We start from the raw sequence: 12,440 nt of genomic DNA on the forward strand, positions 1-12,440 counted from the left end.
AGCTTTAATACAACTTACACTGGAAGAATAACATCCATATTGCCAACTTTATGCCATAAAGCAGTCTCTGTTCACACTACAGAGAATATCTCTAAATCAGCTTAAAATCTGGATTCAGTAATGCAAAATGTTAAGTGTGTGCTTCACGATAGTCCTATCTGGTTACAGTAGATATTATTTTAAAGTATATATATCAATTCAGTTTTCATTGATGATGCTACTCGTTTATAACAACTGAATCCCTGAGAATGGTGTATTATCTGAAATATTCTCTGTAAAACAATTTCAAGTGGACAGCAGCCATTTTTAGCTATTGTCACATTTTCTAAACAACGGAGAATCTCTCATGGGCTCTACTATCAGAACCAATTTCATGAGAAAACAGCCATCTCTGTGTCTCCAGTAATTGAATCCTTTTAAGTTAATAATAAGTGCTGTGTAGCAATCTGTTGAGAATTAAGTACTGGGCTATAGGTGACAAAAATTGCAAATCTTTATGTCAATGGCATGTGAAAGAGGGAAGAAGTCTAGAGCCAAACCACAGTGAAGCGTGTTGGTTGTTTCTCTTTTCCTTGAATTTATGCCTCATTCTTCTTTTACTTATATAATGCCATTAAATTCTGAAGAAAGAATCTAAAACAGTTTATATCTGACAGAAACTGCCAAGAGGACTTTTTTGGAATGAACAAAACTTTGTTATAATAATGACATTAAAGGGACAGTCACCAAAACTGATGAGGAAAATACATTTTGAGTGAGTGGTTGAGGGAGGTTGGAACATGTGGTCAGTTTGCTGTCTGTTAAGTTTAGAAATACAGTAAGAAGAGTTTCGGTGGGACTTCTGGTGTTGTGCTATGTGGCAACATCTATTAATCACAGTGTATCAATATTTGACAAAGGTCTGAAATATTTATTGTACACAGGCCTTTTGTCTGCAGCTCACGTCAGTGTTTTACTCTTCTCCTTTCCCTCTCTCTTTCTCCTCCTCACCATAGTTGAACAGATTGTGTCTGTATTCCACGCTGCTTCCAAACAAAAGGCATGGGACCATTTCTCTAAAGCTCAACGCAAGAACCTGGACATATGGCATAAGCAGGTTGAGGTTGGTATTTTAATTTTCCCATAAGATTACTTCATTTTTTATAGCTGCATGTATAGAGATGTACATATCTGTATGCTGTTTCAGTAAAGACCAGTCAGCAGTGATTTGAGCAATACTTTTTTGTATTTTAGTGTTTCTACTTTTGCAGTTAACTCAAAAAAGCTTCATTGTGTATTTAGCTTTTTCAACAACAGCAAGGGGCCTGAAATTGAACCCTGAGGCACTCCTAAGGGAGTTCAACCTATTAGGAGCTGTAATGGCCACTTGGAAATTCATGTGATCAGTTAAAACTGCATGGATAGTGTCAGACACTACCAAAAAATAAGGTAGTTAGGTATTAGATTGTGAGCACTGTGTCCATACAAATGTGTCATTGTTTGTCTGACTCCTGTAAAAGCTAGCATAAGAAGATAGAAAACATAAAAACTTGAAGCAAAGTTGAGTTGAAACAAAGAGTTATTAACATTCATTGTAACAGTAGTTATTCCTTTGTCTGCCTCAAGTTTCTTCAGTAATCTTGGTAATTCTGTTTGTACCTAGCATTAACATGCAATCTGTATCTGAAGACCTTCTATAAAAAGGCTAAATCATGTGTTCATGCAAGGTGTTAATGCATCCAACACTTGAGTGGATTCAGAATGTTATTAAAATAAAAGTGGAGAGGCTCTCCAGATAACACATCTGGATACAGATCACATGTTAACACCAGGTGTAGATGTGATCTTAAAGTTGTGATCTTCTTAATGAGGTTCTGAACTATGAAGGCTTCAGTGAGCAGTTAATTGTATTGATGCACCTCTGCTGCTCTAAGCTGCTTCGTCATTTGCTGCTCATAGCCATTTATGGATAAACAAAGTGAAAGAGAGGTTTCCATGTTTTGTCTAGGCAAAAATTTAAGGTTTATCCATCTCATCTTTTTTTTTTTTTTTTAGAAACTGACAGGGCGTTTCTTTTTAAAATAATTATTTACTGTCAGACAAATGCCACATTAATTATGGTGAAGACTTGTGTTTAACGGAGTCTATGTTGTTTATAATAGAGACTGCAGCATTAGGTGCAGATCTGATTGGTGAAACTGCAGAGAGTGTCTTAATGCCTGAATTTAGAAACAGTTGAGTTAGGGGTGTAATCAACAGTATTTTACACACAGACATGCACACGTATTAATGCATTCATAGACACACACTGCGCATAATGTGGTACATCCACACACAGAAAACACACATCACTACAAATCAAACTTTGTCACAGCATGTTGCTGAAACATTTTCGCTGTTGAATGTCAATGAGGCCCTATTCTTTGTGAATATTCATGTACAGTATCAAAAGAGAATAGCGTTCATTCTGCTCCATCCCTTGCAGAACTATGAAAATGCTAATAACTTTCCAGAAATAGATCTATGACATTAGCAAGTATTCAGAACCACTGCAGGGAGCTGTCCACTTTAGAGTCTTGATACATTAATCACACTTTACACTTTAACCCACGAATATTGATTTGCTGTTAGGCGGAGCACCATGCCTCTATTGTTGTCAACTTCCTAGTGTAATTGCAATAGCCTTTGCATCAGAGGTTGTAGCTCACACGTTGAGTGTATGTTCAGATCCTGATGTTTGTTTCCACTGCTCTTCAAAAGCCTCTTGTGTTCAACGTAAGTACAAATAAGCTCCGGAATCATTCTCAGTGCCTCAGTCAGGCCATATCTGTAATAAGATTGTAATAAGACTGATTTAAATACAGTACATTTAAAGTTTAAGGCACTTTCTTGATGCTCAATGACTCTCTTCAAAGATAGAAAAATTGCATACAAGATTATCCATTAAAGCTGATACATTTCAAATGGACAATCTTATTCTGAATAAAACAACATTTGGACAAAGATTGATGTGCTGTAAACTATAGTTTTAGTATTATATTAGTGTACAGGCTTCAACTGCAGAGGAAATTATCTGCAAAGGCAAAATGTCACATCTCTTCTTGCCCTCACTCAGGTGAAACCTGTTATGTCTCCAAAGGAATGCCAGTTTTTCCTCTCTTTTGACATGGCACAGGAAATTGAAGTGGCCAGATTGAAAAGTAGATGGTTGAGGGAAACAAATGTAGAGATGTAACCACCAACAAAATTGCATTTATTGCGCACAGTTGTTCTGTGTTGTTATTCTACTTTTTATTGGTCAGAAAATATCTGAATGGTGATGTATTTTTCAGTAGTTGTAAATCACATATGTAACAAACAGACATAAGAAAGATATATATTTTTTGTTATATGCACATCTACTTTGAAGCATTGTGTGATGTTATTTGAGGGTGTTCTCAGTGTTAACAGCAAGACATTGGATTCATGATGGATCACAGTGCTCTTTGATCTTTAGTTCTTTAACATGCTCAACAGCCTGTTTTAATCCCACTGTCTTTTATCTGTTACATACTTTCACACTGCATTAAGCAGAGGAGGAAGGCCTTGTGCCTTCCAGTATGATAATAGCGCTCATTTGTGTGTGTGTATTTATGAGGCTATAAAATATATATATATATATATATATATATATATATATAGAGAGAGAGAGAGAGAGAGAGAGAGAGAGAGAGTGTATGGTATATAATCTTCCAGCATTTCAAATTGTGACTAACAGACTAACGGTGTCTAGAGTGAAGGTCAAAAAATTTTCACAATATTTGAAATATTTTATCCTCCTAAAGTACCAAATCAAAGTTGGTTTACCACATAATATCTTAGCCACAGATCTAGACATTAAACAGATGGACATCTGTATGTGTGTATGTGTGTGTGTGCGTGTGCTTGCAGGACTTTCTGCATTGGTTTTCTTTCTCTGGTTATTGGGTGAAAAATTCTTATTGTTTTACAGTATGAGCAGCAGAGTGGGTATACAAGAAATCCACAGTGTAGATAGATAATTGGTGTTTGTCTTGTGTTTTTCAGGAGATTAGAAACATGCACAATGAGCAGCTGATAGACATCAGGGGAGAGGAGGAGATGGAGATGTCTGATGATGACATGGAGGACTCCTCCGCTACCAACAGTAAAGACTCAGAGGACTTGGGTAAAGAAACTCATACTGTGATACTTCACTGTAATGTATATGCAGTGCATAGGGATATTTTGGTAATATGCAGTTAAAAGGTGTATTTATTGTTTGACATGCAGAAATGCAGAAGAAAATAACAAAACACACAAAAGACATTTTGTAACTATTATATCAAACTGGCTGCAATAATACCTCTTACAATGTTCATTTTTTTGAGTCAGACAATACTTTGTTCTAACAAGCTACTAACAGTGCACTGGTAGACATCAATCACCTTGCAACTGTAGAACACTACTCCCCTTTATTTTTTGAAAAATCTCACAAATAGCAAGCTGAGTTGTGATTACTTACTTATTTACATCTACCATTTTTTAGCAATATCATTTATTTGATTATGTGCTGAACTACATGACAGTTGTGGCCATCAAGACCACATTCAAAAATCCAGCAATTTTAGTTTGCCTGTTTCAGATGTATTAAAGAACTATATACTCAAAACACAATTAGAGCTTTTATATTGTAATTACATTGGAGAGGGCTTTTTTTTCATAAGGGTTAGAGGTGGTAAAACATAAAACAAGTAGTTACGCCACTTATTGAATTTGGCTATTGTTGTCTGCACTAGCCACACATTTAATCTGCTTCAGCTGATAAATCTAAAATCAAATGTTGTTGTGGTCAGAAATAATGTTATGGTCATGGAAGGCTGGAGGTGTAGGTACAACGTTTGATTCTCCTCTCTAAGGGAGAATGTAGAAAATCATGAAGTACAGTAGCTATAGACAAATTATGGTCAATCAAATTGGTTGCACGAAAAATGGCATCACAATTATCTGTCACAAAGGAGTCCTGTGGAAGCATGAAAAACCACTGAATCCTAAACCACACACACACACACACACACACACACACATACAGAATTGGACCTGCATTGCCTCTGAAAAGAACCTGTAATCTGATATTAGAAACAGGCAACACAACACAAGATAAATAAGCTGTGCAGAAAAGGAAACAGAGCTAATCTTTTGAGCTCTCTTTTCTAAAGGAAAGTCATGCCCTTTAGGCTTCATATTGGGAGAAGCTTTGTTGTTATTACTACAGTGAATCTCTCTGCACTGATAAATCTGATATGCAATCAAAAAAAAACAGGAAAATTAAACAGGGAATAACACAACTATTGCTAAAGCTTGCACTGATAAAAATATGTGGTGTACTTTGTGGAATTTGATAAATTTGATAAATTATGTAGCTGAGTATGAAGAACACAATGTACACAGACACACAAGTGCAAAGAAAACTAAATCTCAAGTTATGGCCAAGGGTCTTCTGTCACTGTACACAGATTAATGGGAAAATAAACTGTGCTTCTCCTAGTGTGTGTGTGTGTGCATGCATACAGGTAGGTACATGTGTTTGTTGCTGTCGATAACACTCCTCACTGGGGAAATTCAGGGCAAATACTGGGGAAATTGGACAGAATCTGGCCAAACTGTTGGCTTTCCCTGGGCAGCAAGTTAATAAGACTTGATAATCAATACTATCCTCACCCCATCTAGGCCTCAATGAATACTGCTGGGAGAAAACACACACACACACACACACACACACACACACACACACACACACATATGCTTACACACAGCTGGGGTCTCCATATCATCTTTATATTTCCATAAGTCAGTAATTTAATCATGCTTCTACACACACTTTGAGAATAAATAATACATCAAGTATTTCCCAACACACAGAAACATACATATTACATAAGGAGGGTATAATTAAAATGTGTGTTTGAAAGACACTGCTGTGACATCTTAATGTGATTTACATGTTAAATGTAGGCGTGAAATTACCATCTATATCATTTCATCTATATCATCTTGCTACTATCTTCAGTATGATTGTTACCTATTAGCACCATTCTGGATGAAATATTAGACGTCTTATTATTGGGTGTCTTTCTTATTTTGATCGACAGATATTGTAACAGCAGGTTCACACTGAAAATAATTGGATTAACAATAGAAAATGTGAATGATTATTACATCCCTCTCTACACAATCTGTTTGCAGTATATTTTATAGTTTACTTTATTGCAGTGCTGCATAGAATGAGACCTATTCACACAGCCTCTCTCCAGTTCTTTTTAGTTTTGTTCAGGTCTAAATTGCCCCCAAAAATATGGGTTCATGAAATATGCATTCATGAATACAAACTGTTCAAACTGTATTTGCACTGATTTTGTTTCACGCCCTGAAAAACCCTTAAGTGGCCTGCTGATTTAAGGGTTGAGTGAAAAGAGAAAAGACAAATGAGAAGACACAGCAAAGAGACGCAGCAAGAAGGACCTTCAATATTTAAGGTGTTTGAAGTGTGAAAGTGGTGGCAAGTACATATGTAAAGAATTTTACTAATGCTGTCAAGTGCCGTGGAAGAACAAAGCACTTTGAGTTAAGAATATGGCTCAAAATAAGTGTCATATACTGTATGTATTACAAGCCTTGTTTCCTCGAACAATGATATAATATTCAATTGTTTTTCTAGTTAAATTGTGGTGAAAAACATAATCCATTCATGGACCACAGTATGATCAGAAACAAGTGAATGAAGTACCACATATATGCTGCACTGGATTTGCAGGGAGGTGGCTGGGGTGGATTACCTTTGACACCACTTGAGTCCAGTGTGCTACACGCTTCCTGCATGAATGTCTCACCACAGACTGGGGTTCACATCCCTGTCTGTCATTGGTCTCTGTTAAATGTTAATAATACATGTTGCGTCTGTGTCACTGTGAGTGTTTTCTTTATTAAACTACACCACGATCTTTCCCTAACCTCTGCCAAGTGGTATGAGTGCATAAATCGTGTTGTTCAGTAAGAGCTATTGCAAATTAGTTGTATGTGATCATAATTTCTAGGAGACAGGGTGCCACAGGTGGATGGCGGGGCACTGTCAAGCCATTAAATGAATAACAGGAAAGGCTCTGTGATCACAAAACAACTGATTTGATTCAAGCAGCAGCTGCTAAACTCAGAGTGCAGCCAATGTAATTTTTTTTATTTCAACTGTTGCTCTTGACAAAATCTTTAGAATATCAAAGCCTGTTCACAAAAACACATTTGCATGATGGATCTCTTTAGTCCTGAGGCTTCAGAAAGAGTTTTTTAACACAGTGTTTCAGAAATTTAACTTCCATTCAGTCCGTGGCTAAATAAATGTTAAAAGATTAACCGAAGCAGACATGATTATTAATTAGGTATTAGCCAGATAGGTGTAATGTGCTGTTCTTTAGGGTAAATTCTTCTAATGTAACCCTGACCATTTGATGCATAATCTCATCCATGAAATGTATCACATATCCCATACACACTGTATGGGCCAAACCTTTGCTTATTGCAGGATATTATTTCAGAGTTAGCACAGTATTAGACTTTCAAGCCTCTATTTGTGAGTGTACTGAAAAATCAGATTCGAGGCATTTATTAATATATTAGAAGTGGATTTCAGATCAAAATCAGTAAATCGGCTTTGTTCTGCTTTTATTCGCACTGAGGTCAGAGTGAATTAAATTTCTTCAGGAAAGTTAATAGGAAAAAAAGAATAGGAGAATGAAGAATCCTATTGAAGTCAAAAGCCTATTTAGAGATAAAAAACACTCCTGCCATTTTTCAAAAGGGATCGTATTTCAGTGCCTGCATGGGAAAATAATTTCTTAAAGGCTCTCATACTCTGCATTCACTACAGAAATGTACAAGGAAGAGAACGATTCTTTGTCTAAAAGTCTCTTGGGTTTTTTTTTTTTTTTTCTGTTTCTGTTTTTTTTCCCGCTACTGAGATTAAACAAAATTAACTTTGCAGCAGCATTATGAAATATTTCATGGTATTATTATTTTTGAGGTAAAATAAGAAAAAGGCTGATGATAAATTGAGTTACAGTGTGAAGTCTGTGGACGTGAGTGTATAATTTGATATTCAGCAGTGGGTAATTGTTGAAAAATTCCCAGATTTGTGAAATTAAATCTCATATATGACTGATTATTAGCATTTATGAATATACTTTATATTTAACCAGTTTCCCAAACTTTCCTGAAAACAGCTGAAATTTGAATTTTGAGTCCATGTCTGAACAGTAGACCTACAGAGAAAGGTTCTTCCTCAAGCAGTCTAATGATGTGTCATTGTGTATGAATCTGTAGGTGTTTCCCAGGCAGAAGCCTTAAAGGAGGAGAACGACTCACTGCGCTGCCAGCTGGACGCCTACAGGAACGAAGTGGAGCTGCTCAAACAGGAGCAAGGGAAGAACCAACCAATCAGGAATGAGGAGGACAACACACGCTCACAGCAGCTCAGCTTCCTACAGCAGGCTCTGCAAGGCATGCAGAAGGTAGGGTGCAATACAGAAACCTGCATACTTGACTCACACTGATATTAGACCTCACATCAAATGGAAGGTTCTCTATAAATAAAATAATACATATTTTACTTTTTTATACATTGAACATTATCCTGCCTGACTCATACTTGGAAATTATTCGCTTATTAGGAAAACAAAAAGCCTGATTTAAGTCATGCAGGAGGTACTTTGACAGGGTATGAAAAGAAAAGGCATTTAGTTTAGTTCCATTCATCATGACTTAAACTTTTACTGCTGTTAAAGCAGCATTCCTCTATTGCACATGATATTGTAAACTCATAGGAAGAGGTGGGCTTTTTTACTGTAAATCATTGCAGCTTTAGCTTATCATAGCTGACAGTACTGTCAGTACAGTAACTGTGATTCAGTGAAAGATAAGATCAGTCTGTACTTCAGTGATCTGAGAAATTATAGATCATCTTCAAGGCCATGACACTGTAGAATTACCTGAACGTAAAGACACAAGCTGAGGTGTAGGTTTCCAGAGAAATCAGTGTTTACCAGTTGTCACATTTGTCAGAGTGCACCATAAAGCTACAACTGAAGTAGAAAGGTAGCAATTAGAGAAAGAATAAATGACCTTTTGAACTTTTCTGTTAAGTAAATAGAATGGTTTTACAGTATTTTTCTACTGAGCCCATTGCAAAGATAAAGTCTGAAGTAGATTAGCCTGAAAACCTCAAGATGGAGAAAGGAAGAAAATGTTCTCTTTGCAGCCAAATTCAAGGTTTGTTAAAATGGATCTCAGATATGTCAGAGGTTAAGGTTGTGGTCATGCTAAAGGTAGAATTTAGGTTATATAGTGTAAAAAAATAAGATATGTGAAAGCCAGTGAAACTTATCACATACCCCTGTCCCCTCAGTATTTCTGTTCATCGTGTGTTTCTTCCAGGAGCCTCTCAGGCAAGTAGGATGGATCATTAGCGCTCATGCCGCACACCTGGTTTCAACCCCCACAGGTGTTTTCAGTTATTCTGTGTGATTTGACCTCTGCTTGGGTTGATGCAGGGCTGAGATATGCTGGGAAATATGTGAGGTCACCAAACTGCATGTACCAATTAGGATGATAAAGGTGCTCATTTTACAGCCTCAACAGATACAACAAAGCTAACAAAAAACAAGAAAGAAAGTCAATCATGAACAGTTTGTACACTCCCACACTTTCCTGAGAAAAGCTCTGATCAGGTAGATTAAGTGAAAACACCTGTGTGGGTGGACAATGGCTGTGTAGGAGCTTCAAGGCTGGCCATGTAGGTTGTTGCTCTGTAAATATGTTCCCTGCAGTTCAGGATTTAAGATGAGTTTAAACCCACTGTCCTCAGAAAGTGGTTTTAATGGTGGTGGGAATTAAAGCTGAGTCAATTAGTTGATTAAATAATCAACATAAGTAATTCTGTAATTTAATCAAGCAGAACAGCCAAAGATTTTCTCAGTCCGGTTTCTCCATTGTGAGGATTTGCTGCTTTTCTCTGTTTTATCTTTTAAACTGATACAGTTACCTTGTAAGCTTGTAAACTGAATACACTGAATATCTTTTGATTTTAGACTTTAGACTTAAACATAAGGCATTTAAGTAATCTGGTTATTTTGGGCTCTGGAAAAAATTTTTAACACCAAAATTATCAGAGAAGCTAACCAAGTTAATCAACAATAAAAGAAAATGTCAGTTGCAGCCCTTGTGTTAATGCATGCTTCACTTTGCCTCCTTTGGTGTTTTTTGTTTCTCATTGGTCATTTTATACATTACACTACAGTCCTGCCATATAGTACACACATTTATGCACTAACTCCCACAGCAGTAACATATGCATTTACAGTTATATTTATGCTTTAGACTTGTGTAATTTTAAGCTGACATCTGTAATGTTGCCTAATAACAATATGTTGTTATAATATATGTTGTTATATTCATTTTAATAGTGCAGTGTGGAGAGACAATTGACACTTAGGTTGCAGATGCTTCACACAGAGCTACCGTATAGGTTTGTCACTCTGCTGTTTTGCTACAGTAAATTATATACTTACATTCAGACACCACCAGTGTGTCACCATAACATTGTCAGTTTCTTTACCTCAGTGGAATTTCAGGAAAATTGTGTACTGCACCTTTAATCCTGAATTCTTTGCAGCATTTACTCATAGTAATGGTTATTGTACTTGTGTTACAGACGCTTCTAATCTGAAATAGCGTTTGTATTTGTTTGTGGAGGGACCAGGATGCAAATCAATTTGTTGTTGTTTGATTAAACAGAACAGAGTTTGGCATTTAGACATAAATGATTCCCTTTAAATGGCTAAAGTGAAAAAAGCAGTAAGTCTTTGTCCTGGGGACCGACATAGAGAACCACAGCTTCAGGCCATATTTAATAGAATATTATCCTCAGGAACATTTAGTAAGTCACTTGAAAAAGAAAACACTTCCTCAGGCAGCAATCCACTTTTCTAGTCACCTGCTGTGTTGTCAAATAGCCCCAGCTTGTAGTTATTCTTACTTAAGGGAAGAGATGTCATAGAAAATATAGTTGTATTGTCATGGCAGGAGTTTGTTCCCACTTTCTTCTCATTTCTTAAAGTGCATTGTAATTACCTTCATGAAATGTGTCCGTAAATGAAAACATTTGCTGACAGTCTGAACACTTTACTTTCTTCCCCCAGTTTGAAATTCAGTTGTTCTCTGGCCTTTAAAAGGTTGAAGCATAATCAGTAGATAAATGTTTCCTGTCTGCACCTCCATGACTCCTCTTGAATGATCTGTAGGAGAGAATTAATGTTCACCTTGAAGCCTAAAAGACATTTATACTGTCTTTATTTTAGCTTATTCCCAAGTGCCTCTTTAGTTATGCCCTATAAAATTAAGTTCTCTTTGCCGGAGCCTTTTTCCCGCATGATAAAATGTGCGTGTCACTGTGGCTAACTACTGTATAACAACAAGCTGAGGAGCCTATACATCCCAAATGTATTGGTGGGAAGAAAAAAAGTTTTCATGTAAAGAATAGAATTTCAGCTACATTATTCCTTCAACTAAACAATGTAGCAAGCTCTGCTGTTAACATTTTTAAGACTATGTGAAAGGCAGGATGAGCACGCCTGTGCTACACAATCCAGTGCTACACAATCCAACACACAATCGAAAAACACCTTTCCATCAGAGAGCTGAAAAGTGCAACAGCAATCTTCTGTTTATCTCTTTGACACAGTTCAGTCTTAAAGGAGCAGGTTGCATATGTGGAGATTCGCCTCTGCTGTTTGCCAATACTCAATTCAGCCCCAAGTGATAACAGTGATAACAGACTGTGTACCAGTGCTGCTCATTGTTCTGATTTTAGTGTTTTGTGTGAGACAAGACACTAAATTAACACTCCAATTTTGGATTTAACGTCTGTTAAAGTGTTAAGTAGGAGCTGCTACCATTTCTCAGCCCTCAAGCTTCTCTGTGATGCACCTGCTCTGACAAAAATGCCCAATTTACACATTCAAAATGAAATCTGGTATAGGAAATGTTGATGTGAGGTAAAACACACAATTTGACCCACACAAAGATCTGTCTGTTTGCATTATGATACTGATAAAACAGTTGTGAATTGTCACTAACAATACAGCAATATTTTAAGGTAATTCTTTACATGTTTTCTCATTTAAAGCAAAATTATAAACTATTTTATCTTAAAATCTAAAATCGTAAGATAACAGCTACAGAATCATTTTGACGGTACACTGACTTGTAGCAGGGATAATGGTGCTTCTGTCATTCCCACTTCACACCCCGAACACCCATTCTTGCACTGTGTATCTTATGTGAATAGGTACCATCTCCCGCTAACTGAGGGAACTTGCTTGGAATCAGGCCCAGCAAGTTCAATAGTAATGTTTAAC

General features: G+C 36.6%; 1 protein-coding gene across 1 annotated transcript in view; it reads left to right on the forward strand.

The window, feature by feature from the left end:
• The window catches only part of LOC108895356 (ecto-NOX disulfide-thiol exchanger 2), a 143,857-nt gene that overhangs the window by 115,122 nt on the left and 16,295 nt on the right, over nucleotides 1–12,440 (forward strand). Inside the window, exons 8-10 of the mRNA XM_051072503.1 lie at nucleotides 996–1,102; nucleotides 4,045–4,165; nucleotides 8,350–8,537. Of these exons, the coding sequence (XP_050928460.1) occupies nucleotides 996–1,102; nucleotides 4,045–4,165; nucleotides 8,350–8,537 (416 nt within the window). The remainder of the gene's footprint in view (nucleotides 1–995; nucleotides 1,103–4,044; nucleotides 4,166–8,349; nucleotides 8,538–12,440) is intronic.

The sequence above is a fragment of the Lates calcarifer genome, linkage group LG8, assembly GCF_001640805.2.
Source record: "Lates calcarifer isolate ASB-BC8 linkage group LG8, TLL_Latcal_v3, whole genome shotgun sequence".
Lineage (NCBI taxonomy): Eukaryota > Metazoa > Chordata > Actinopteri > Centropomidae > Lates > Lates calcarifer.